General features: G+C 51.4%; 2 protein-coding genes across 5 annotated transcripts; one reads left to right on the forward strand and one right to left on the reverse strand.

The window, feature by feature from the left end:
* Nucleotides 1–24: 24 nt before the first annotated feature.
* Nucleotides 25–4,665, forward strand: MCL1 (MCL1 apoptosis regulator, BCL2 family member). Its single transcript, NM_001099206.1, is given in 3 exon segments — nucleotides 25–771; nucleotides 1,117–1,364; nucleotides 1,902–4,665. Coding segments are annotated over 3 exon segments (1,053 nt in total). The 5' UTR covers nucleotides 25–83; the 3' UTR covers nucleotides 2,019–4,665.
* A 9,987-nt stretch (nucleotides 4,666–14,652) lies between these two features.
* Nucleotides 14,653–25,541, reverse strand: ADAMTSL4 (ADAMTS like 4). 4 transcript variants are annotated; one of them, XM_024986851.2, is made up of 19 exons: nucleotides 25,457–25,541; nucleotides 24,849–24,963; nucleotides 22,936–23,167; nucleotides 22,662–22,719; nucleotides 22,018–22,373; nucleotides 21,155–21,836; nucleotides 20,828–20,930; nucleotides 19,955–20,091; nucleotides 19,390–19,594; nucleotides 18,950–19,122; nucleotides 18,692–18,803; nucleotides 18,415–18,600; nucleotides 18,106–18,235; nucleotides 17,349–17,553; nucleotides 16,864–17,040; nucleotides 16,362–16,568; nucleotides 16,088–16,267; nucleotides 15,672–15,816; nucleotides 14,653–15,521 (listed from the first exon to the last, which is right to left on the reverse strand). In XM_024986851.2, the coding sequence occupies exons 3-19, from the start codon at nucleotides 22,953–22,955 to the stop codon at nucleotides 15,385–15,387; spliced, it is 3,213 nt and encodes a 1,070-aa protein (XP_024842619.1). In that variant the 5' UTR covers nucleotides 22,956–23,167; nucleotides 24,849–24,963; nucleotides 25,457–25,541; the 3' UTR covers nucleotides 14,653–15,384.
* Nucleotides 25,542–27,280: the final 1,739 nt, after the last annotated feature.

A 27,280-nucleotide genomic window follows, 5' to 3' on the forward strand; every position in this document is an offset into this window, starting at 1 on the left:
CTCAGAGCTTACTTCCGCTCTCTTCAAGTTAGGAATCGGGCTCAGCCTCCACTTTCCTCAGGCGGCAGCGGCAGCGGTTCGCGATGTTCGGCCTCAAGAGAAACGCAGTAATCGGACTAAACCTCTATTGTGGGGGAGCCGGATTAGGACAGGGCAGCGGCGCCTCCTCTCCGGGGGGGCGGCTTTTGGCTGCGGGGAAGGAGGCCACGGCGCGGCGAGAGGTAGGGGGAGGGGAAGCCGGCACGGTGATTGGCGGAAGCGCCGGCCCGAGCCCCCCGGCCACTCTTGCGCCCGACGCCCGGAGGGTCGCGCGGCCCTCGCCCATTGGCGCCGAGGGCCCCGACGTCACCGCGACCCCCACCAGACTGCTGTTCTTCGCGCCCACACGCCTCGCGTCGCCGCCTGAAGAGATGGAATCCCCGATCTCCGACGCCATCATGTCGCCCGAAGAGGAGCTGGACGGGTGCGAGCCAGACCCTCTCGGGAAGCGGCCTGCCGTCCGGCCTTTACCTTTGTTGGTCGGAGAAGCCAGTAACAACAGTCCAGGCTCGGACGGCTCGCTGCCCTCGACGCCGCCCCCAGCAGAGGAGGAGGAGGACGAGTTATATCGGCAGTCCCTGGAGATAATCTCTCAGTACCTCCGGGAGCAGGCAACCGGCGCCAAGGACGCGAAGCCCCTGGGCGGGTCTGGGACCACAAGCCGGAAGGCGTTGGAGACCCTGCGCCGAGTCGGGGATGGGGTGCAGCGCAACCACGAGACGGCTTTCCAAGGTAAGGGGGTTAGTCCTGGAAGTCGTGCTGCCTTTTTTTCCCAGCTCTCTGGACTCACCCATCTTCGGTGGGTGGAAACAGAAACGAGTCTGTATTGAAAGGACTTTCTTATTTCTGAAACCCAATATTCTGGCCGTGAGTCATTGTTTCCGCCCACTTAATTCTTTTGGGAATGGCAGCTCTGTTCAAAGCCCGGAAAGGGTGGGATGTCAGTTTTCAAGTGGGATCGCCCAGAGTGCTTTAGAGCCCGAATAGCAATTTCCCCCGCCGTGGGTGGGCAGGCGAATCGTGCCCTGGTGTAGACAAAAGCGACCGTGGGAATCTGCATGCTTTTCTTCCTCTCAGGCATGCTTCGGAAACTGGACATCAAAAATGAAGACGATGTCAAATCTTTGTCTCGAGTGATGGTTCATGTTTTCAGTGACGGAGTAACAAACTGGGGCAGGATTGTGACTCTTATTTCTTTTGGTGCCTTTGTGGCCAAACACTTGAAGAGTATAAATCAAGAAAGCTGCATCGAACCACTAGCAGAAAGCATCACAGATGTTCTCGTAAGGTCAAAACGAGACTGGATAGTCAAACAAAGAGGCTGGGTAAGTTTGTTTTAAGGTCGAGTAGGGGACTTGGAGTGGAAATGGATGAAGGATTTAATAAGAGAAAGAGGATATCTAAAGGTTTTTAAGATGCACAGCTTAGTTTTCAAGGCCCTAATTGTGGACCTCTGGTTGCATGGTGTTGATTTAAGTAGTTGGCCCGTAAGGATGGTGGTGTGAGTGTCTTGAACTGTTGCGTCAAAAATCCTGATTTTCTTAGGCTGTTTTATTGTTTGAGTGTTTTGCTTCGGTTATTTTTTTATTCAGTTAGTTACTCCTCATCCCAGTTAATTCAGATTATAAAGAAATGAAAGAAGAATCCCTTGGGGATGATAGTTAATACATTCTTGAGCGTGCCCCACCTCCCTTTTAATTGCATAATGTGTCTCCTTTGCAGAGTTGGGGGTAAATAATTGGTTCGTCATTAGGTTTGGAGGGAAATCTTAGATATTTTAATTCATCTTTTCCTTGTAAATAGTGTTTTTAAGTCAGTGGAAGCCTGCGCTTGAAAATGTGCTCTTCTTTTTCGTTTTCTAGGATGGGTTTGTGGAGTTCTTCCATGTAGAGGACCTAGAAGGCGGCATCAGAAATGTGCTGCTGGCTTTTGCAGGTGTTGCCGGAGTAGGAGCTGGTTTGGCATATCTAATAAGATAGCCTTTTAAGTGCAATAATTGATTCTTCAACCACCAAAACAGCCACCAAAATCACCACTGTGAACTCACACCTATTTATGAAGTCGGACATCAGGCTGTGCAGGCCATCACCTAGCGATGGATAAAACCAAGTGACAGGAGGATTGTGGCTAACAGTAATAAACACATGAGAAAAGTAATTTCCCTTAAAGAGTCAGTATCTGAAAGAAGCTGAGTTCCGTTTCAGCAACAGGCAACCTTTGGGAAGCTATGGAGATGGACATTTTGGTGAAGACTGTAGAGTGGAGAGACAACTCTCCTAGAACAGGAAATGGACAGGCTGGTCATAGATACGCCCACTGAATTCAGAAACTTCTATAGTGTTAAAACAGAAGCACTACCAACGCCCGTGGCACATGTAAAATTTAAGCTACGACTATGACAAGAAGCCTCAGTACTAGTTAGCTTTCCCATGTGGGATTCTTCAATAGACCAAATGCTCAGGATGTTTGTAGCTGTTCTACTTTGAGGGATTCTTACTTGCCTAATGTCATGGCCAAGAATACTGAAAGTTTGAATAGAATTACAAATTTGGAATGTTTGAAAAACTTCTGTTTATCTGTAAAAATTGTTTATAAGTTTGGAAATTAGTATTAATCAAAAAGATAAAAACAATTTTACTTTTCATTTTTTCATACCCTTAAATTCAGTTTCTATAGTTAGGAACCTGCTTCTTACAGCTTTTCTATTCTAATCTTTGTTCTAGTCAATACTAGATTGTATACAGAACCAGCTGATGTAATGGTATGCAACCTGGTGTAGTACAACAATTCTGATAACTATGCAGGCTTTAATTTTCCTATCTTGACTTGGGTAAGTATTTCTTAAACTGCTGTTTGGGGTTTTTTGTTGTTTTTTTTTTTTTAACCTGGGACTGAGAAATTAATGGAAATTAATCCTTTCACTTTGCTACAACCTGGGTTTTGAATAATTGAGTCAAGGTTTTAAGTTTTATTTTGGGGGGTGGAACACACAGGCTGATGACTTTCAGATGATGGGCTCTGATTGGGCAACTACTTATTTGAATTCCTTCCATTTGTCCTAATTTAACTGGTGCAATTTAAACTGAGTTCATGAGCTCATCTTTAGAGCTTTTGCTAAAAGATTTTCAGGTTTTCCAAATGGGACTTATTAGGAATATGTATAAAAAGATCACATCAGGTGGATGAGAGACACTTGACCCCTATTTGCTTAATAAATTGTACAATAATGGCTTGGCAAAGCAAGCTGTAGTCTAACCATGGTGCTATTATTAGGCTTGCTTGTTAAAACACAGGTCTAAGCCTAGCCTGTGAATAAAACAAATACTTCATTTTTATTAATGATTCTTGAACTTTATTTCTTATCCTTCCTTAAAATATTTGCTGCTTATTCTGCTCCCTCTACACATATTTATATTAGTCCCTACAAATTTACCTTGCCATTCCTGAACTCTTATTAGCCCTTTTAGTTTTTGGCATTAGGAACCTAAGTGACCGCCCACAGAGTCCACCGACCTTCCTCATTTTTGAATTTTATCTTAGGAGATGGCAGTACAGTGGATGCTGACAGTAACGGTCATGAGGTGAGAAGGGTCCCTTCTTGTACTAGTATCTTACTGGGTGTTGCTTAACTCTGGGGAGAAATTTTCAAAAGTCCCCTTAGGGGTTTTCAGAGAAGGGGACAACTTCTTAGGTGATTTTCTCTAGGTACCTTTGCATTTGAATATGCTCACTTAAAATTGATGGGTTCTTTTGTTAAACCTCAAAGTTATATAAAAGTTACTAGTAAACCGAAGAAAACTACAGTGGAACCAGGATCATTTGAAAACTTGAGCCTCTGAATGTGACCTTTAGTTTGTGGACTCCAGACGAAAATAGACATGAATAAAATGACTAAGAATGTAATCAAGGGAATAATTGCCCTGCCTGCCCATCTCTAAGCCTTAAGGTCATCTAGCTAGAGCTATTTTTTTATCTGTGTATTTATCATTGTGATCAGAGACCATTTATTTATATCATGTCTATCTCTAAGGACCTAAAAGCACTTTATATAGTTAATTAATCTTAAGATCTAGTTAAGGTGACTGAAAGGCCTGTCTCCCCATAGCCAGTTGTGGAAATAAGCACAGAGATGTAAATTGATGGAATTTAGGGGCCCCATTTCCACTTTACTAGGTGTGAGTGCTGAAATGTAAAGGAGGATCTAAAATTGATATTTTGGTCAGCAGCTGGCGATGAGGGTTTAGGGAGCCCGAGGGTTTAGGGAGCCCAAGTTCTTTGGGGCAAGGTGAGTGCTTCTGTAGGGAGAAGAGGCACATGTTGTAAGTGCTGACTGTGTATGTGCAGGCAGATCCTCCACAGTGGAAAGGGAGGCGCTGCTTGCAAAGTTGGCTCTCAGCAGCTTCTGTCTGATGCTTCTCTCAGGGAAAACCCTGCAGTCCTTTAGTCTTGTCTGTGTACATTCTGTTGGGGGTGAACACCTTGGTTCTGGTTAAAACAGCTAATGCTGTTGACAGCTGTGCCAAGAAGGGTTAGGACCAACAAACTAATGTGGGCTATAAAATGTAGTGTGTTTCCCTAACTTCCTGTTTTTCCTGAGAAGAAGAAAATAAATATTTTATTCAAATACAAGGTGTGGTATGGGTGTTTTCTAATCAATGCTTGTTTTCCTTCCCCCTCTTAGGCAAGCATCTGAGGGAATTCAGCTGAGCAAATAGGTACAGTCTAGGTGAATTAACCAGCAAAAGCTCCATAAAGCTGATTTGCCTTAGAGTGAAGGTCAGTTCCCTTTAGAATAACTCCTTTCATTCAAATTAGAGGTGTTGGGCCTCTAATTACATGTACTAGTGCTGTACTTTGGAGCAGTTCCTGTACATTTTAATACAAAAATCAATACCCTGTCCTGGTTTCTTTTAACCACCAGATGTTGGTATAACTTGAAAGTAAGGAGGTTCATAATAGCAGTTATTGTATCACTCTGTCTCACTCAACCTTTTGAGGTGATTGAAGGAGCTAGAAGAATTAACACCCAAAGTTAAGAATTTTGATAAGGTGGTTGGTACTAATGTTTCAGTACTTTTCCCATTTCCTCCCAAATAGGAAGTGTGAATTAGCAAGTCAGTTTCAGAAGCACTGTCCTGTCTTTATTTCAGTTACTTTGAAAGAGAGTGGAGTCACCATGGAAATGTGCAAATATGGAGTTTGCATTTTGGTTTTAAGCCCTGATCACAAAATACTAATCGTGCAAACCGGATTCTGTGCTTCCCCCACTTCGTGTTACGTGCATCTGGCCGCTCCTCTTTCTGAAGCCTAACTGCCAAAAGATGGTAGTTACGAAGAAAACTGTTTTACAACTGAACTCTCATACAGAGGTGTGCAGGGAGAGTTAGCAAAGGACATGAGAGCCGGAATCATGATCAGTGTCCAGTTCTGCTGAACAGTATTGTTTCTCCCACTGCTTTGTAGCTATCTGAAGCTATTTGGCAATATTCCTTAGTTTAACACCTTATAAACTTGGGTCAAATGGTAACCAGTAATATGAGTCACTGAGGGAGTCAATCAACACTTTTCCTCATTTAAACACCACTAGGCTTGTTCTTTCAGTTCCTGTTTTGTGACTTGAGTACCAGCTCTTCATACCGTTTCAGAACACTGTTCTTAAAGCAGTTGTGACAGCTGGAGGGTTTTATAAAAGTTAAAGTGTAATAACTTGCCAACTGGTGTGTAGCATGGCTCCAGCCAAATGCCCAGAGCACAGACCATTAATTCCTGGAGTTCAAGATGATCAGCTGAGTCAGTCTTAATTTATCCTAGTTCTTTTTGGCCCTATTTGTTCAATGATTACAGAACTTTATCTTCTGGAACCCTCCCACACTGTTCAAAGGCTTTTTAGTTTCAAGATTTGAAAGCTTGACTCTCCCTCTTCTTTAGTTTCAAAGTTGTTACAGTGTTATCTTAGTTATGTGAAGCATGTGGAAAGATGGGGGTTGGGAATCTGCCTCCAGGCAGATGTAACAACTCTTGGAATTTCATGTTAACTGGTAATTCTTGTGAAGGCGGGGTGGCCGGGGGAACGGGAATACATGTGGCAGGGTTTTGTTCCCAGCTATACCTGGTATCTCTGGCAGTTCATTTCTGTACTTGTATAGAACAATAATTCTTGACTGTTGTGAAATGTGTTTGTGCCAAGAGTACTGCTATGGATTTTACCCCTTCCAAGTATCTATTTCCGTGGCTTGTTTCTGCCATTGGGTTTCTGTATTTTTACCAGTTTACCTTCTCTTCCTCATCCCCTGGTTAGGGATTAGGTTACCTTGCTAAGAATATTTCAATACTGCAATGAACTGGGACTTTTTTTTTTTTGAACTGAAACATTTAAAGAGCTCAAGGCAGCCAGATGTTTGAGGTTTGTCCATCACCTGGCAGGGGACTGCTTACTGTGCACTATTGGATGCTGGAGTGAGGAAAGGACCAATTCTTCCCTCAGTCAAAATTGACAAGGAAGGAGTGGGAGGTTAAGGGTAAGCAGATGTAAGCTTTTATATATAGAATGGATTGAAAGTAAAATACCTAGGGAACACTGGAAACTTCACAGCTAAATGCACAGTGAACTTTGGGTCCTGGATGAGGGGGAAAAAAGCGATAAAGGACTTGAACAATTGGGGGATTTTTAGTATAAGCAATATGTTAGGTAGTACTGAGCAACGTTAAATTTCTTGAGTGTTTTAATTGTGGTTATGTAAGAGAATGTCCTTGTTCTTAGGACATACATCTGAAGAATTTATGCTTAATAAATCCATGGAAAGAAAGCAACTGTAGCACAGTGGTAAAGTTCACAATCGAGTCAAAGTGATAACAGACAAAGGTAATTAAGAGCACAGTGCACATGGTGCTTAAAGGTATTGTAAAATATATGTATAGTAAAACAAGGGCTGGGACAAGGCAGGGAACATTTGAAATTGGACCTTAAAGTGAATAGAAAACGTGCACAAAAGTGTAGAAACGGAAAGAACCTCTAGTGGAGGCTATGAAAAGGAGATTTGTAGATAATTTTTTTACTCATTTCATCTTCCCTCCCTGTCTTCCTTCCCCTTCACCCTGCATGGCCAGTGAATACAGTATCTTCAGTTTCTTCCATTTAGGGCCTTATATAGAAGTACTGGAGAACACTGGTAGAAAAAGAAAAAAGAGGTCTCTTTGGTTTTAGAAGTATGAATTTGGTGTAAATGACATACAACTGAGTGGATTGTGTTTATCTGCGAAGTAAAGAAGACAGACTTGGTTGTTTGCTCTATCTTGTTAAAAGTGGCAGTCTTGAAGACAAAACCCAAGGATTATAGCCATTGCCGACTGGATCCTGGTGTGGGAGCTGGCATTGGCAGACCTGCTTTGAATGAAGTTGTCTTAAGAGCACCACCTAAGTTCACTCACACATTCACCAGCTATCTTCACCCACTCAGGTTCACATAGGGAAAGGAAAATAAAGAACAGCCCCCAAAAGTTATTTAACTGGACCCCAAGAAACTGAATGCGGCGCCACTCTCCCTAATCCTGTTCCCGTGGGAGACTCGATTACAGCTATTCCCATCCTGGCTCAAAAAACCAGTTTGCTCTGACTGCCCAGACTTCCCCACAGGCTGCATTCTTGCCCATGAGCTCATTGTTTTGGCTTCTCTGCCTGTATAAATCCACAGACTGCCAGAAGTCTCAGTCCCAGCCCCCTAGCTAGCTGAAGCTGCATTCCATTCAGAATTTCACCACCCCCACTGTGGTCACATGCGTGTGTTTATTCAGGTTATCCTGGAACAAGGTGTGCTGGGAAAGAGCCAAGGAAAGCTGTTTGCTGGATTTCTACCTGAATTAGATGAGTTTCCACTTTAAAATGCCTTCAATTCTGTGCCCCTAAAAACAATCTTTTCCAGTTTAGTAGGAGAAGCTGGTTTAAAAATTGTGCTGCACATTTCATAGACACGCCTACAGGGCTGGTATGACTCAGGTGTTCAGATTTGGGAATGGGGAGGGGGTGGTGCTAGGTAGGGATTTTCCCTTAGAAACACTGCTTTCAGAAACTACTGGATCTCTATCCCCAGATCTTTAAAGCCTTTCATCCTCAGCTCACACCTCTATTCCTGAGGTTACCTGGAGTGATTCCCACCCATCTCTTGTCCTTGGTGGGAACGGGGTGGGGGGCGGGGGGACAGCTGGGCCACTGCAAGAAGCAGCTGTTTCACTGCTTTGTTGTTAAAATTTCCTGAGAAGATAACTTGTTTATTTCCTCAGACCGTGAAAGCCCAGATCTAAGGCAAGGTGGGGCTGAAGGGTAATGGGAAGGGCATTTCTCTTTGTAAAGTTTGGAGTTAATACTGTATGCCCAAGCTGTATACTCATTTCCTCTCTACTCTTCATCGGTGGTTTTCTTTTTTAAAAGAAAAGCCAAAAACAAAACTGCAGACTGACACTGGGGGAGGTGACATTTTTTTCATTTCTCAGAAATCCTCCGTGAGGCAGAGTAGAGAAACAGAAACAGGGAAACAACTTCATGTTGAAATGACGTGAGGTTTTGTCTGCATGTTTTGAAATGAGGTGGCTTGTTTTCAGCTCTAAGGAAGAGCAGCTCTGCAGAGGAGCTTGGTAATGGCAGAGGAGTGGCTGGCTACCTGCTTCTTTGCCCCTTTCTCTCAAAGTTTGGTCCTTGGGGTCAGATCTGAAACAGGGCAGAGGTTCTGTACCCTGTTTTCCCCCTCATGAACCATAACGATCAATCCATTTCACTCAATGCTGTTGAGTGAAAAAAAACTTAAAGTAAGGATTTGGTCAGCAATCCCTGAAGTAGGTTATTAAGTACAGAACACATCAACACAACTTTGATAAAGTTTGTCCTAGGAGGGGGAAAAACGTGACTTAGTAAATCATAACCCTATGTTTGCAAGTGAAAATACTAGGTCTCAGGACTTAATTTTCTCCCCTGTAAACTATATTTGTCTTTCCGATCTTATTATTGCAAAGATTTAAAGAGAGATTAGAAGGCTTCCCTGGTGGTCCCGAGGTTGAGAATCCACCTGCCACTGCAGGAGACATGAGTTTGATCCCTGATCTGGGAAGACCCTATATGCTGCGGAGCAGCTAAGCCCGTGCACCACGATTACTGAGGCTCTGTTCTAGAGCTTCGGAGCTGCAGCAAGAGAAGCCACTGCAATGAGAAGCCTGTGCAGCAACGAAGACGGAGCATAGCCATAAATAAATAATTTTTAAAAAGAATACATACAAGTGCTTTAAAAACAAACGTAAGGGGTTTTGGGAAATGTCCTATAAGGACTAACTCTTGACCATGTCCAAGTCATTGAATTCCCAGGGAGAAACCACTAAGAAGTTGGTATCAATAAATAGGAGATTAGATTAAAAGGGTCTGCAGTATTTTGAAGCAGAGGGGACATAAACAGGATTTTCTGTGCCTGGGCATTGTGGGAGTTCAACCAGATGGCAGAAATCCCAGGGGTAAGTTAGCGCCCTTCCACATCTTCCCTATTGCCTGTTTCTGTATAGGTCAAAAGCTAAGAACGGGGGACTTCCCTGGTTGGTTTGTTGTTCCCTGGTAGTCCAGTGGTTAAGAAGCCACCTTGCAGTGCAGGGAATACCAGTTCCATCCCTGGTCTGGAAAGATCCCACATGCCTCAGGGCAAATAAGCCTGTGCACCACGACTACTGAGCCCAGACCCTGGAGCCCTTGAGCTGCACCTGCCGAGCCTGCATTCCTAGAGCCTGTGCTCCATCGAGAGAAGCCCTCACAGTACTGGGGAGGAGCCCCCGCTCGCCGCAACCAGAGAAGGCCCAGGAGCAGCAACAAAAACCCAGCGCAGCCAAAAATAAGTAATTTTTTAAAAGAGCTAAGAACAGTTTTTGCCTTTTTAACTGGTTGGGAGAAATTTGTGACTTTAAAATTACATGCAATTAAAATTTCAATGTCAAAGTTTGGGACAGCCCTCTTGGTAAAGATCCTGCCTGCCAGTGCAGGAGACGTATGAGACGTGGGTTCAATCCCTGGATTGGATCAGATCCCCTGGAGGAAGAAATGGCAACCCATTCCAGTATTCTTGCCTAGGGAACCCTAAGGACAAAGGGGCCTGGTGGGCCACAGTGCACGGGGCTGCAAAGGGTCGGGCACAACTGGAGTGACTTAGCAGTGGTTCAGCGAGTAAAGAATCTGCCTGCAATGCTGGAGACATAGGAGATGCAGGTTTGATCCCTGGGTCGAGGCGATCCCCTGGAGGAGGAAATGGCAACTCACTCTAGTATTCTTGCTTGAAAAATCCTATGGAAGAGGAGTCTGGTAGGCTACAGTCCAAAGAGTCACAGAAAATCGAACACGACTGAGCGACTAAACACACCACACAGGACCTTGCTGCTGCTGCTGCTAAGTCGCTTCAGTCGTGTCCGACTCTGTGCGACCCCATAGATGGCAGCCCACCAGGCCCCTTAGTATTGAGTAAAATCACGTTTGGGGGGCTTCCCTGGTGGCTCCCGACAGTAAAGACTGCCTGCAATGCAGGAGACACGGGAGATGCTGATTCAGTCCCTGGGTCGGGAAGATCCCCTGGAGAAGGGAGTGGCTATCTACTTCAGTATTCTTGCCTGGATAATTCCATGGACAGAGGAGCCCGGTTGGCTAGTCTGTGGGGTCACAGAGTCACAGCTGAGCGATAACAAAGTTTGAAGGGAACAAAGTCATGACCATTTGTTGTGTCATGAAGTCACTCAGTCGTGTCTGACTCTTTGTGACCTCATGGACTGTAGCCCACCAGGCTCCTCCATCCATGGAATTTTCTAGGCAAGAGTACTGGAGTGGGTTGCCATAGGGCTGCTTTTATGCTATAACAGCAGAGTCAAGGGTTGCAGCAGAGATTGATGGCCTGCAAGATTGAAAATATTTATACTCTCTGCTTTTATTTATTTTTTTAATACACCTTGCAGCATGTGGAATCTTTGTTCCTCAACCAGGGACCAAACCCACACCCCCTACACTGGAAGTGTGGAGTCTTAACCACTGGCCCACCAGGGAAGTCACATCTTTGGTACTTTAGAAAGAGGTTGCCCTCTCCTCTACCTGAGCTAAAAAGGAGTCTTACGATGTCATGAAAGAGTCAGGCAACCAAGAATCAAGGCAAGGGGAGGGAGGAAGAAAGTAACCTCAGCCTCTCACCCTGTTTCTTTTCCTCCTAACTCCAAGTTCTTTCTGTAGAGCTGTGTCTTAAGATTCAGGCAAGGCTCACATAGACATACCTCCTAACTCCAACTTGGAACCGTCCTGAAATTGAACCCATTTCTCCAATACTGAGATTCAAACACAGCTCTCTGGTGCTCACTGAAAAAGTGCTTTGGTCTCTCCAGTCCCTAGCCATCTCTGCACCTCCCCTTCAACTGATGTAGCTGATTGGTTCCCTAGGTTCTGACTGCCATGGCTCACGCATGCCTTGTTTTGGACTAACTTGGTGCATTACTCCCTCCAATCCTTTCTAGGGTCTGACCTCAGCCATGAAACACCCTCCTCTAGAGTTTTCCCCAGGTTCCAGGGTCAAGGAGCCCGAAGTCAGATTGAAGATCTGTACTGTCTAGTTTGGTTAACCCAAACTGTTTATCTCTCTTGTTGACAGACTTAGTCTTAGGTACTTTCCTGAGGCTTTCTACTTCCTGTAGAAGGTGCCTCCCACCCTGTATAGCTGACATCTTTTCATCACCTGCCTGTGACAAATAAGCCCCCCTCTGCTCTAACTTCTCCACCCAGCTGACTCCCAGAACCAGAGATGATGGATTTCAGGGATGCTGGTAGGAGAGAGGGTGGGAATGTGGGAACCCCCACCCCCACTCCACCTCCAAATTATAATCTCTAGCCTGATTCTCCATGCTTTAAGAAGAGGTTTTCCTGATTCAGTTTACTCTGGTGGGGGAGGGTGTTAAGTTCAAATGAAGTCTATTTGTAAAACTGGGGAGAAGGGGAAAGCAGAAAATGGAAGAGGATCTGGTTGGAGAGAATCTGGAAAGGAATTAACAGTTCCTTGCATTTTATTCTCACTCTCATCCCTCTGCTCTCCAGGTCTATCTAGATCCTGCCTCAAGGGCTCTTGAGAGAGGGTTTCTTAAGACTCTCTGAGACACTCATGCCATCACGTGGGTCAGCACCTGGGCCCTTGCGCTTGGCTTCACTCCTAGTTACCACAGAGGTTGAATCTGGACCAGTGAAACGTTCGGGTCTCTTCAGACCCACCCCTGCAGCTGTGAGCACCTGCTTGCAGGGAGGCCCCCAGTTGGGGAAGTCTAGAAGCTAAATTTAGTCTGAAGGCTGAAGCGTAATTGGGTGGGTGATTACCCTGGGGAAGCTGGGAGGGGGGAGGGGGGAATTCTGACCCAGCTGAACAGAGTCCTCAGAAGTTCACTTCTAAGTCCCCGGATTAGAACCACAGTCACCTTCCCCCAGCAAACACTCAGAAATGAGAAGCCCCAGCAATCTGCTGGCCTTCTGCACGCTTGATCTCTCTTGTGCTCATCAAGATTGTTCCTACCGCCACCCCACCCCCACCTCAACTCTCAGGGGTCCAGTTCCTCTGAGTCCTTCCCTAAATTCCCCCCCAGAGCAGCAAGGCTAAGGGCCCCTGCACCACATCTCCCTGAACTTGGGTTACAGCTTCCTCTCTCCCAAGTCCCTCCACAGGGTTTCAGAGGTCAGCAAAGAGGTGTCTGGCCGCAGTAATCCCCTGAAAGAGGCCAGGAAAAGGGGTGCTTGAGGTCCGCTTCTGCTTCCTGAAAAGTTTCACAGTGACTCCCCTTCCCATTCTGACCTCAGTGACCAGAGGAAAGAATCCTTGGGGGCTGCACTGAATCCTAGCTTTAAAATGAAAGGGGAAAGGGGGCAACCCCCCAGATGAAAGCCTACATCCTGAGAAGTCAGAGGCTGAAGGCTGTGAGGGAGCTGGGGGATGTCAGGGAAGGGAGGTGTTGAAGCTGGGGGAGCCCTAAGAGGGGCTGTGGCTGCATTCCCACCTGTGATTGGCTCTCAGGCTAAGGCCAAAATCCAAACCTGCCCGGCAACAGTCCTGAGAGGCCCTAAGAGGGAGGAGGAACTTCGGGAAGTCAGCTGAACTGGGGCCACCGCCCAGCCTTCAGCTTCCAGGAATCACTGGGAGGGCCCTAGCTCTTCACCACACCCCTCCCTCGGTCTCACGACTCCGCCTTCAGCCTTCAGTGTCTGCAGGGCTGGCTCAGGTCCCACTCCCCTGGTGCCCCCACATCTTTGATCCCCTTAGAGGTTCACCAAAGAGAGGAGCCGTCTGATGCCTGCAGAGACACTGAGACTGGACCCCCTCGGTACCCCATTCTTCATTTCCCACCCTGGAGGAGTCAGTTTCATTTTCCTTTCTCCCCATTTTCTTCTGCCTCCTTCCTGATACACTGTCCGCCTGAGATGGTACCTGTAGTCTTCCTTCTCAGCCATTTCCAGCCCAAAGAAAGCCTGCTTCCCAAGGCAACAGAATAACATGAGGGAGCTGCCAGAATGGAGAAGTCCTGTCCCCTCGGGTAGCTCTGGGGTCCTTCTCAGGGTCTGGGTGTGTCTAGGTGTACATGCTCAGGACAGTAGTTACTGAGTTCAGCTGTTACTGCAGGCCTTTATTTATGATCTTACTTGGCCAGACTTGTGGAGGTGAAGGGATGGGGGAGGGATCCTCCTAATGGGGAGAGAAGCTCAATTCTATTGCACTTCCCCCTTTCCTAAGCATGGGGACCCCTCCCCCAGAAGTGTGGCTTCCACAAGTGGTGATCAGGACTCAGAATTGTAGGGGTGGTGTCGGGGAGAGGATATGTGTTATGGAAAAGGCTGTCCGTGCTCACACCACCTCCAACAAACTATTTACCTTGAGAGCGGACGTGGGCGTTGGGTTGGGAGGAGACCAGGGTGAGACATCTCGGAAGAATGTGTCTTTGGCTGGACATCCAGTACTGCCTTGGCTCCACCCTTGACTCCACCCCCAAGTCCCCTAGAGCCAGGCCAGGCTCCTCCTCCAGCCCTTTCTGCTGGGGGTGGGGTTAGGGGGTGATCATTTCCTTTCCTCCCACTCTATAAAAAGCAACAAACCAAGAGCTTAATAGGGAAACGGGTAATAGCAGAAAAGATGAGAGGGGCAGGAAGGCAGGGCCAAGGAAAGAGAACAGGAAAAACGACCCCTGAAAAGGCAGCTGTCATTCAGCTCAGCCCCAGATGGAAAAAAAGTGCTGCTAGATCCCAAGAGACTTTACAGAAGGACCCAGCCTACCAGGAAACCCACCGTGGACCCAGCAGTTTCTGTTTTGGACCCAAGTGCCCAACTCTGTACCTAAACTGGGGGAAGTGGTGACCTCTAGTGGTCGATGACCAACCTGCAGGGACTGTGATCAGCCAGGACCCTCTGCCTCTGACCAAGGCTTCATTCCGGTCTCAGGTGACTGGGGCTCCCTCATTAGGCTTTCTGTGCCCAGACTCTCCATCTGGGCTCCAAGCGCTGTTCCCCTTCCCACCCTTCATTCTCATCTCACACAGCTTGCTTAGGTGGCCTGTATAGCTGGGTTCCCACGAGGACAATGAAGAGCCTGTTTCTCATTTGTCATAATCATCTTTAATAAAAATAAATTAGTTCTGGAGTAGGAACCATTTTAGGAGGTGGGGAGTAGAAGCAGGGGCTAGGATGTCTTGTTCTAAACTTGCTCTTTTCCATCCTCTGCCCAGCTGGTCTCTGCTCTGGGGGTCAGTCTCTCTTCCTGGAGGGCAAGCGCTCACCCCCACCCCTCATTAGCTATGAGAGGGAGGGATAGAGACTAGGTAAAGGGAGAAGGGGTCAGAGGACAGAAGGAAGGTTTAGATGATACGTGGCCTGAACAGGAAAAATGAGGGTTAGGACACAAAATTGGGATTAATGTGGAGGCCAGACTCTAAGTAGCTCGGATTCCCAAAGAGCTGCAAACTTGCTTTCCTCTCAGCCCAGAAAACTCTCTGGGAAACAGGCATCATCCCCTCCTGGGGGATTGTGTAACTTCTTTTTGAGAAGTGATACAGATGTATGGGTGCACACACATCCATACGGGCCCATACACATTTGGGTGCATGTGTGCACACACACCATCACACCGCCACACGGGCACAGACCCAGCCACACATCTTGATGATCACTGTCCATCATCTTGCCAACTTCCATCACCCTGGGGGACGTCTCTAGTAAGACCAGGACAGGCTGGAGAGCCAGAGGATACAGAGTGGGGTGATTGAGGGGTGACTGATGGTGGGTGACTGATGAGAAAACCACAAGGAGAGGGTCTCCTGGACCCATTTCAGGCGGGCTCTGGGGAAGACCGCTCCAGGACATGGGCACAAGAGCGGCAACAGGTGGCTGTGTAGTAGGGATAGACGCAGAGCCGGGCCTGCACCACCAGGGGGCAGTGTGGAGAGCTGTCCTTGCATTGATCATCTGGGGACAGAGGAGGCCATTGGGCACAAGAAGTCACCAAGATCCATCCCGCTGGAGGCGTGCTGCCCACTCCCAATTGTCCTTCCTAATCTCCACCCACACTTCAGCTAAATCCACTCTACTGGGGATGGGGGAGAGGGAGCTCTTTACCAGGGCGCTGGCTGCAGGGCTGGCTGTTACAGGATCGTTTCCTGGCGGGCCGCAGGTGAAGAGGGCATCGGATGCTGAGGGTCTGGTTGGCAGTCAGGCACTGGACCTCCCTTGTCTGCACGCCACCCTGGCAGGAGCGAGAACACTGGGGAGACCCCAAGCTATCAAATCAGACCTCTGCTGTGCTCCAGGCTCCTGCTGCACCCCAGGCCTCCTCAGAGGAGGAGTTGGGGGGCCTCTCCTGGAGCATTATGAACCCCCATGCAGAGGGGCCCACCTCTCCTCCCAGTCTAGGCAGGGGGACAAGTTAACCTGCCCCTGGCATTAGCTAGGGGGCACAGAGGGATGTCCAAAGAGAGAAACCTCTCCTTTCCTGGTAGTCCACGCTGGGTAGGGCAGGAGAGCCAGGCACTCACCGGACTCCAGGGTGTAGAAAACCACCGGTCCTGGCAGTCCTGCCCTTGACAGGGCTGCAGGGCAGGGGGCCTGGGAAGGTGGGAACAGTTGCTAGGAGAAGTCACGTTGAACTCAGTCCCCAGTTTGGACACACAGATGACGTCTCTACGCTGTGTGCCAGAGCCGCACTCTGAGGAGCACTGACGGAGGAGACAGGGAGGGACAGCAGGATGACTCCTGCCTCTTCGCCCCCGGGAATCCCACCCATGGGCCCCTCCCAGGCGCTCAGCTCACCTCTGCCCAGGGCCCGGTGTACCAGCACCACGACACTTCACAGGGCCCCAGACTGCAGGCACGCATGTCAGGGGGCCGGCTTCCGGGTGCACAGGTCTGCTCACCGGCTCCTGCCCCTGCTTCCTCCTGGCTTATCCCGTGGGCCTCCCCACTCCCAAGGCAGACCACAGAACGTCTCTGGATTCCCGTCCCACACTCCGCTGAGCACTGTTGGGAAGCAGAGTGTGAAGGGAGACGGGGTGACGTGGGGGAGGGGAGGGGGTCAAGGACAGACACCTCCTGGATCCGGGAGTTAGGGAATGCCCTGGGGGACTTTTGCCAGGCAGGTTCAGGACGTTAGTGTAAGTTTTTTTCCAAGTTCCCAACATTGGCAGTGTCTAGCACACAGCAGGTGCTTGCCCAGTCAACGTTTATGCAACTGCGTTGGGAAGACACCTGAGAGGGTGTCGTGGGTGATGGGGGGCACTAGGGATGTTGGGGCTCAGCAGAGAGGGGGGCCCACCTTGGAGCTCCAGTCGCTGTGGAACCAGGCCGTGGTGCAGGGCCCCATGTCGCAGGCCTCTCTGCTGGGGGGCCGCGGGGGCCCTGAGGCGCACTCCTGCTCACTCACTTCATCCCCGTTGTTGCCGACACAGCGGACCTGCCGGCTCCTCTGACCGCGCCCGCATCGCACAGAGCACTGAGGGGACGAGGGGCACGGAGGGCTGGGCTTCCCTGGCTTCCTCACTGTCTTCCCTCTCTGGGGCTTCTGAACCAGGATGGGCCTCTGATGCCTGGCTCAGAGGTTACAGGGCTTCATGGGCTGAGGAGCAGGCTGAGTACAAGGCATGTCTTAGCTGCCTTACAGTTGGAGGCTCATATGAGATCTCATTTGTAAAAGTTTCTGCCGATTAATACAGAGTTGGGAAAACTGCAGCTCTAGCTCACTGGTGCCCACACCTCCAGGATCCTCCCTGTCCGAGAGCCTCCTTGCCCGGAGCCACTCACCTGACTCCAGGGTGAGCGAACCTCCCAATGGCCACAGAGGCGCAGCTGGCAGGGCTGGGTGATGTTGGGTCGGGGCAGGTGCCCGCAGCGCTCTAGGGGCACTGAGGAGCCGCCACCCCCAAACTCCTGCCGGCAGCGTAGCTGACGGTGCTGGGTGCCGGGTCCACACGAACGGCTGCAGGACGTCCACTCGCCGGCCTCCCAGCTGTGGGCAGAGGCAGGAAAGGGACAGAGACAGAGATGGCAAAAACAGAGATACGTGCGGCTGCCATGTTCGGGAAAGGGGACAACAAACTGGGAGTGGGGACCTGTCAGAGGCGAGTGGGCTTATTTAACATGTGGAGTCTGGGATCCCTTGTGGGACTCAGGGTTGTCTTGTGGTGGCTCAGATGGTAAAGAATCTCCTGCAATGCAGGAGACAAAGGTTTGATCCCAAGGTCGGGAAGATCCCCAGGTCAGGAAGATCCTCTGGGAGAAGGGAATGGCAACCCACTCCAGTATTCTTGCCTGGGAAATCCCATGGACTGACTGGCTACAGCCCATGGGGTCAAAAAGAGTTGGACAGGACTAAGCGACTAACACACACACACACACACACACCACACATCCTCGGTTGTATAAGAAACTAAGAGAATGTAGCCAGGAGACCCTGTATTGAGTGCAGAGTCCAAGTGAGATCCTACAGGTGCAGGGATGGGTCTCCCAGGGGCAACTGTTATGTCCCTAGGATCCTAGCCCTCCCATGGGGCACACTCACTATGGTGGGCACGGGGGGCCGTGGCAGGGCTCCTGGGAGGCTGGGGGCCTGGCACCCATGGCACAGCTGCGTTCATCCAGCTCCTCTCCTGACTCTCGAGAAATGCAGAGGAAGATGGGGCGCCAAACACCTGAAGGGGGATAAAGGGAAGCCGGGGGAGGTGGGATGGCTCGGCATCCAGTGTCAGTGGGTCCCAGGCACTGAAGTCTGAGTTGGCACAGAGTCAAGGTGTGATGCATGCCCAGGGCAGGGGATCAGGAGTGCCAAGCCAGGAATATGGGCCAAGGGGGCTGGTGTGTGAAGTCTCACCTTTCCCACAGGATGCCGAGCACTCCGAGTGTCCAACTCGTTTCCAGTATCCGGCTGGAGACCCCAGGGGTGTTCTGGGAGGGGGTGGGGCGGGCATCTGGGGGATCCTCACCTGCCGCTGGAGGGTGCCTGGGGTGCGGGCAGGGCGAGGCGCTGAAACAGGAGGGGGCTCTACCCTCAAAATCTCTGCGGAGAGAGTTGAGTAGACAAATCAGATGGGCCTCGTCACGCTCAGCTTCACCCCACCTCCTGCTAAGTCTGGGAGTCAAAGTCTTACCAGGCTGGAGTTGAGGAACACGGGGCTCTGGAGTGGGGTTCTCAAGGTTTGGGGGAGGTGAAGAGATGACATACTGATAGAAAACACCTGGGTTTTCCTCCTGGAAGATCATCTGGGGAGAGAAAGAGAAGGTAATGAATGTCCAGGGATGGCCAGGGGGCATCCGCCAGCCTTCTGCCCATCCTGAGACCCACAGCCTCCCCTCAGAGAAAAGGCCTCCCGCAGTGGTGCAGCCTCAAGCCCAGGCCCCTCGCTCACGTAGACATCCACGGGCTGGGTGGTGGGGCCTTCTGCGGACAGGCTCTCCCCAGCGCCCTCCTCCCGGGGAGGACGGTTGTACCGGAAGACAGTCCCGCCGGCGGTATAGGACCCAGGGGGATCCACAGCCCAGTTTCCATTGATGATGGACCGGCCCCCAGGACCTCGAAGTGCTGGAGGTGGCAGATCAGGACATGTGAGGTCATCCTGTCCTCCTCTCCTCTCACTTCCCTACTGGCAGGGAACCCACATATCCCCCCAACCTGCACACCTCCCCATGCTCCTGTGGCTTCCTCATTGCCCCCACCTGGGAAGGAGAGGGAGGGGAGCCCTGACTTCACTGGTGGCTTGTTTCCTGTGCTGAATGGGGGTGTGCCGGGCAGAACCAACTGACCAGGGAAGGAGTGGGGACCTAAGACTCAGGGAGCTCAGGGACTCACCAAGGTAGTTGGAGCTGGGCCGGAGCTGGGCAATCTGGAGTCGGGAGGCCCCGGCAGGAATGGACAAGATCTTCTGATAACCCAGAGGGCCACCCCGCTCAGTGAGGTTCCCCAAGACGAGGCGACAGGTAGAATCATCACCCCCACAGACGCCACAGCCATCTGGATGCCGGCCAGAGCCAAGGATGCCATCACAGCCAGGGCTCTGGGGGGAAACAGAGTTAGGCAGAGCCTGCTGGAAGCCAGACATCACTTCGCACCCTGGCCTGGGCTTCTTGGAGCCTTCAGCTCACCATGGGCCTTGATCTTTGCTGTACAAGTGAGACTGTTTCTTTGTCAGCACCCCATCCCCAGCTAGCCTCCAGGAAGCTTGGACGGGCCCAGCGGGGTCTTTCCCACTGTTCACATCTTTTGCTCAGCCTCACTTGGCAGGTAAGAACCCTCCTCTTTGCCATCTCAGCCGGGTGTTTTGTCATTGTGATAATGAACAAGGAGGCTCCCTTGGTGTGTGTAGTAGTTACTAACACTGCCCCTCTCCCCATGCATGCTCCCCCTCTTCCCTCACCAGACAGCGTCCAGCCACACAGATGTCCAGGGATCCAGGCTGACACAGGGTCCCGTCCTGGACCTTTTGGGTGTGACGGACATAGAAGCGGAAGCCACGGGGACGGCAGTTCAGCTCACAGCGCTGAGAACCCTGAACTAAGAGACAGGGTAGAAGGGTGGTTAGCTAGGTTCCCTGGTGGGAGGTCAGTTGGGAAAGACTCCAAGGGCCCTGAGAACAGCCCTTATGTTGGCAATAAGGCATCCTGAGGTTGTCGGGGGCCCTGTGGTCGAAGGCAACGCAACAATTCTGAAAGGTCAGTTTGAGGGTCACACAAAAGTCAGATCAGCTGGGATCACTGAGACCAGGAAAAGGGCAGGCAACTCTGAGAGAGATAGCTGAAACTGTGATTATGGGAGTTCAGAGCTCAGGAGGGCTTGTCTTGGTATCAAGGTGACACAGGCCTAAAATCCAAAGAATGGTAACTTGAGACAAAGTGATATAATATGGTCCAGGATCAGTGGCCCACCCCCAGCCGGCTGTTACCACCGGACAGGATCTCTCTGCCCATGCCCGGCCCCTGTCGTGTCCACTCCACCTCCTGGACGGGTTTCTTCCCAGAGGAGGTCCGCTGAAGAACACCTCTGAATGCAGCCCTCTCCCAGCCTGACTCCTCGGCTGACCATCCACCACATCTGACAGCTGGGGCCCTGTTTGAAACCCCCACCCCTTTCTGGGCCTGTTCTGTCTCTTTACCCCAGTCGTGGGAAATAAGGAAGACAATGATTCAGAAGAAACACAAGAGCCTACAGAGGAGACAAAGAGGGCTGAGTCTCCTTCCCTGTCATCCCCCAATCTTCAGCCCCCCGTTCCAGGGATAGTTAGAAACCTCACCTTCCGTGAAGGGCTCCCACTGGTACAGTTGGCCCATGAACTCCTGGGAGTCAAAGGCTGCACACTGCAGGGCCCGGGGGTCTGGCTGCTCAGCGGGGCAGGGCTGAGGTGGGGGATACAGAGGAGTCAAAGCTGGGGAGGAAAATGGGGGTGTGGATCAGGGCTGGATTTGGGGGGTAGAGAGGAAGGTCAGGTCTAGGGAAGAGCTCCAAGCCCCCTGCCCTGAAGAGGTCGGATGCCAAGGCCCTTCTCCCTCAGGTCCAGATCTGACGGGCTAATCAGGGAAGCAGAATTGGAAGTCTGGGAGGGGTCAAAGAAGGAACTCACCGCTTGGCTGCAGGCTCTCAGCTGTTCACTCTCCCCAGAACATCTTGGGACAGGGCTACTGGGAGCAAAGAGGCTCCAGAGTGGGCTGGAGTGGGGGCCAGAGCTCAGCAGAGGCAGCCAGCCATCTGGCTGGGGAGGGGCAGACTCCGTGAGGGACCCGTGGAGATTCCCCCCAGGTCTCCACTGCTCCTGGCTCTGCTGGCCTCGGCCCCAAGGCACAGAAAGGAAAGGATTAGGGTGTCTGTCTGCCAGCCTGGGGCTGGCCCAACCCTGGGAACTTGGCCTTCTTGGCTGAAGGGACAGGTGAAAGGAGCTACCTTCTCCCGGGGATGGGGAATGAAAGGAGGACTCTGTGCCAGAGGCCTGGGCTCTGGGGTGTGGCCCTGTGGGGGCAGGCCTGGCTCTAGAGGGCACGGCTGTCTGAGCAGCTTCAGGGCTTGGGGGTTCTGCTTGGGGTGGGAGGGTGTGGGCAGAAGGTTCTGTGGGAGACAGTTCTGTTTTCTGGGTGTGGTTTGAGGAAGATGGCTCTGTTCTCGGAGTCAGGGATGGAAGATCTGAGGTTTGAGAGAGTTCAGATCTGGGTGGTCTTCGGGGATGCCTGCGGTTCCGATGGAGCGGCAAAGCAAAGGGCACCCTCCCATAGCCAAACATTCCTGGCTTGATGGGGTCTCGAACCCGGGACCTGAGAAGGTGTTGCAGACGTGGAGTCACAGCGCTGGCCATCTCTGACCCGGCCTCCCCATCTTACTTACTAGCACCAGAGAAGCCTTTCTAAGCCCTGGATCCTTTGCTACCCTTTCCTTCACCCCAAGCCCCGCCTCTACCTCAAGGCACCGCCCCTACCTCAAAGCCCCACCCCTCACCTCCTAGCTCCTTGAGTCTCCGGAGCCTCCTCTCTCCCTAATTGAGAAGCAGGACCTCGAAGGGGGCCACCTCTTCCTCGAGGTGGTGGCCTGTATAGGGGAAGGGTTTCTCGGGAAGTCTGCGGTCTGGTGCCTTGACCCCGGGGAAGCAGGGCTTCTGGATGTCTTGGGGGCCGGGGTGGAAGGGGCAGGCCCTGGTGGAGTTGAGTTGTAGGGAGCTGACATGTCCGGCTTCGGCGCTGTACCCCAACCCCGCAGGGCTGGGAGCAAGAGGCCCACTGGTCCCAAGGACCCCAGACCCCTTCAGGGCCCTGGCTCTCTTCGGGGGGTGTCTGAAGAGAGTGTCCAGACAACACCTAGGTAGACAAAAAGTTCAGACAAAATTAGAATGATTTTCGAGGGAACTGTACAGAATATCTAGTCCACCCTGAGGTTTGGGGCAGTTGTTACTGACCCAAGGTCAAATTCAGTAGCAGAGGTGATTTGGCAAGGAGTTAGGGAGTTGGAGAGGCTGGAGGGCCAAGTGTGAGAGAAAGGGGCCAGGTCTTATCAGAGGCTGCAGAAAATGCAAATGTGGTCTGGAGATAGTGGGTAGTGGGGAGACAGAGAGATGAAAGGATCGTAGCCTCTAGTCCCTGGCTCACCTCCTGATCCAGGCAGAGCTGAGGGAGGGACAGAAGCAGCATCAGACACAACTGGGGCCTGCAAACCAAAAGCAGGAGCGAAGGTATCAGACAGGAGCCTGAGGAGGTGTTACATCACGCCTTGCCCCCAGCTGGCTCCCCACATCCTGATACCAACTTCTCAGAAAGCAGAAGTTACTCATCACTTCCCCCGGCCCCTCCCAGAGAGGTCCTTTCCCTCACTTCTACAGACTGAGAATCAGTCATTCCCTCCACCCTGGCCCCTACCACTTACCTGCCCGCCCACTTCTCCATTGCTCCTCCCTTGATGGCCCTGGGCCCAGGGAGGAGGGGACCGGAAGTAAACACTCTACTGTGGCATCTGGGCCTCGGATGGGGGTTGCACTCTGTAAGGACCCAAGCCTGGTCCAGTCTCCGGAAAGCTGGAGATTGGGAGGGATGACTTCTCAGAAGGACAACTCAGAGTGAGAATGGAGGGGTGATGATTGGTCCATCTCTTAATGATCCTAAAGGTGAGAGGGAAAAGGAACACTGCCTTTGTCCATCTACACAAGCTGAAGGGGTGGGTGCCCTCAGCCTCCCAGCTCAGGCGCAGTCCTCCCCTCAGCTGCAGGAACTTCTCAGCTCCTGGGTCCTAACCAGTGACTGTCTCTAGGCCAGTTCAGACACATGCATCTTTCTTAAGAGGGTTGAGGGAGGCTCATTGAGGGCTTTTCAGACATCCTCTCCAAGCTGCTGACTGGAAGCCCCCTGGGCTTTCCATTCCCACCTGCCTCTCAGCCTTTTCTTGCCTTCTTAGCTAGTAAGCTTCTTCTGGAACACTCAGACACAACTGTGCCTGTCTCAAACTTTTCAGCCAAGGGATAAATTAAATGGCCTGATGGTTTAATCTCTAGAGAAGCAGGTGATTTTTCCCAGTGATATTTAACTTCCCTCTAGGGGGCCAGCCTCCGGCATTGGATCAATGAGGCCTTTCTTCAGGCAAGACTCTGATGGCTGGGAGAAGCTGGGAAGGGGAGATACAGCTAGAGAGGCTGTTGCTCCCCGGTCACTCATGGGTCTATCTTCTGAAGAGCCAGGAAGTCCATCCTGAAGTCTCAGCTTGATCACTGGAGAAATGGAGCTTGGAACCCTCCCCTGGTCTAAGCCTGGCTCCCCCATGGACCTCCAGTTCCTTCACAATGAACCCTTCCCACCCCCACTCTTCATGCTGCTCTGAGCTCTGCTTTCCAGGAAAAAAAAAAAATGTTTCTGTTGGATCTGAAAGGCACCCGGGAGAGGAATCCAAGGAGCTAATGCCGAGGTGGGCCAGTTCAGGGGCAGGAAAATGACAGAGGGAAGGGTAGGAATGTGCTTGGAGGTAGCAAATTCATTCCCCCGCACCTCCCTGAGACCCCAGGGCTTGGGAAGTTAAGGGAAGGATCACAGTGGCGGAGCCTGTGCCCGAACGGTCTCCTCAGCTACTTGGGGTTGGGAAGGGGGTTGCTGATGGCTGCTCCTTCCCTTGGCTGGGCTGATCACTGAGGTCAGCAACTCCGCCCTGATGAGGAGGCGGGTAGGGGCTCCAGAGAAGGGCCAACATTCCACCCAAACCTTCAGCTTTCGGCCTGACTCCCTTCCTGGTGGCTGAAGGGAAGGAGATGGGAGGATGGTTACTGCCACTTCTTGCTGCTGGGTCCCCTCTCCACTCCCTCTGCCTCTGCTTCTCTCTGCTACCCCAGGCCTGTGTCTAGCTGTCTCTCTCTATGGGTCTACCCAGTACACATAATCCTGTCCTGAGCTGGGTTTGGCTTTGGCAGCTCCCTGGAGAAGTGAGGGGTGGGGGGTGGGGTGACGTGAGCTCCTGGGGCCGGGGCCAGGCCTGGCTCCCTCTCTGGAAAAGTCCTACCCCACCCCCTGCATAGCTGGGCAGGGGGCCGACACACACACACACACACACACACACTGCAGAAACAGATACACATTTGTGGTTTTGAGTCTTTTCATGTTTTCCATGTTTCTCATCTGGTGAGTCTCACTGTCCAGAGTGAAGAAGGAGAGGTCAGACAGAACTGGTCATTCCTGGGCCAGGCTGACACTGGTCTAGACAAACCTGGGCTCCTCCCTGCCACAACTCCACACTGGCCAGTGGAGATCAAGGAGGAGTGACCTGGGCAGAACTAACCCCTTCACCCCCAAGAGACCTACCTCTGGGGAACAGTGGTGCTGAGGGGCAGGGGGTGGGTCACAGGCTCCGGGGCTGGCTGCAGAGCCCCTGTCTTGGGCGAGAACTCCTTGGTCCTCCTTGTGCCTCTCCTGGGTCCTGGAGGCCCATCCCAACAGGTGTCCTGCCTTTCTAGTCGTCAGGCTGAGCTGGATTCAGGGCACCCACTTGTATCCCTCCCAGCGTCTGTGTCCCCCAGCCCAGGACGGAAGCGGATGACAGGGTTGGGGGGATGGGGGGAGGAACGCATCATCCAGAAGTACCTTTCCTGAGGGGAAGGGCAGGAGGTGCCCGGCGCGTGCCGGGAGCTCCTGGGTGTGTTTTCCAATTTTATTCTGTGTAGGAATTTTGGCTGATTCTTCGTCCGAGTGATGGGGCCAGCGTTCCAAGGGATCAGAACCCCCTCCCCAGGAATTGGACCCCAGGGACTGGAAGATCTTCCGAGGCTATAAGAACTGGGGCCGGGGTCGTGGCTGGGGCGCGACCGCGGGGCTCAGGGAACCGGGGCGGCGCAGGGGCGCGGGGCGGATGGTCTAACCGGACGGGGGAAGAGAGGGAGACCGGGGCCAGGGGTCCCAGGGAAGATCTGTACCTGCTCTGCGCGGCCCCGGCGGCCAGCTAACCCCTCTGCGCCCGGGCGCTCCCTCCAGGCAGCCTCGCTCCGCGGCAGCCACTGCGGCCCCCGGGCCGGGCTACGGCCGCCTCCGGCCGCGGCTCCGCCCCCGCCCCGCCCCCGCCCCTCCCGCCCGCCAGCCCGCCCGCCGCCACGCGCCCAGCGGCAGCCCCCCGGCGGCCCCCGAATCCCCAGCCCGCCAGGGCCACCCACCCTAGACTGCGGGCCTTGGCCGCTCCCGCCCGGCACCTGCGGACCGCTCCAGGGGGGCGAAGCCGAGGGGGTCCCAGCCGGGTTCCGAGGGAGCCATCGCGCCAGGGCTGTCCCTCGACCCGGCTGGGATTCGGTCTCCGGGACCCGGGTCTCCCGACCGGCTCCGAGTGGGCGGTGCGAGCGCTGCGCCAGCCCAGGCGGGGTGGCCGCGAGCTGCGCCAAGGGGTTGGGTGGCGCCGGTACCCGAGCGGCGTGGGCGAGCCCCGCGCCCCACATCGGGGGTTGCTGGGCTGAGATGGTCAAACCCGACCTCGGTTCCACGTTGGTCAGGGCTCTCTCCACCACGCAGCCTCCCGTGCACGCCCAGTTATCCCTGCTTCTCCTAAGTTGGACTGTGAACCATGTGGTTCTGACTGCTCAGGGACCCTCTAAGCCTCGGTTTCTTCATCCATAAATGTTACCTACGGGGCGTAGCGAAAGGAATGCTCTGATTTAGGAATCAGAGGATCTGGATTTGAATCTCCGCTCTGTGATCTTGGGTGAATGCTTCAACCTTTCTGTGCTGCAGTTTCCTCATCTGTAAAATGGGGTTAATCTGACATATACGAATAGGCTTGGAGATATGTCTGCCTAGTTACTTATATCTGGAAGAATACATCCCAAACTCGGAATTGGGGGCAGCAGCTGGGGAGGGGTTGGGAGAGGAAAATAAAAATATAAGCTTTCACTTTTTTACTCTATATGCTTATATGTTGTTGAATGTTTAACCACAGGCATTATCTGTTTTTAGTTATGGTAAAGAAATAAATAATACACGTAAAATGACAGAGTAGATAAAGTCATTATTTTTTTTGTCACCACTATTTTTAAAGTTTTATTTGCCATTTGTTCATGAACTACAGTCATGTATTATTGGGTCTACTCTCAAGTATTTGAAAGGTTTTTTTTTTTTTTTTTTTTTCAGTGACTTGTCAATATTTTAAAACCAGGATATTTCAGTAGCAGTGTATCAGGTGTTCCCACCTAATACTTATTGAGCATTTTCTGCACTTGCTGTGGAGGACACAATTAGAACAGCCTCTGGCCTCAAGGAGTTGGGTCTACTTGGAGACAGACTTGGGAGGTAAGTACTGGACTCAACAGAAGCAAATGTTATCTCAAGAGATGAGGGAAGTGAAAACATAAAATGCTTTTATGTATCAGTATTATATCCTTATTTGAAGTTTAACATCTATATTCTGTTCTAATTTATAAATTATATAATTTATATGATAAAATTATCATTTCATTATGATTTATTGTTTTTTCAATAAATCCCTAAGTTCTCTCAAGACAAGGACCATTTAGGCCACTTTGTGTCATCTCTGTTTTTTCATCTTTTGTATTTCTGTTTTGGTTTTTGTATTTGTAGAGTTAATAGAAATATTTGGAATGAAACAGAACAAACAGATGAGTCCCAGGTGCCCAGGCCTGCTTTCTGACTTTTTTTTTTGCTTTCTGACTTTAAACTCAGGCTCAGTGGGTGGTGGGTAAAGTGTCAGGGAATCCCCGAGACTCCTGTTATTTTGTGGGGTGCAGGACAATATTGCT

Source organism: Bos taurus, chromosome 3 (assembly GCF_002263795.3).
Source record: "Bos taurus isolate L1 Dominette 01449 registration number 42190680 breed Hereford chromosome 3, ARS-UCD2.0, whole genome shotgun sequence".
Taxonomy (NCBI): Eukaryota; Metazoa; Chordata; class Mammalia; order Artiodactyla; family Bovidae; genus Bos; species Bos taurus.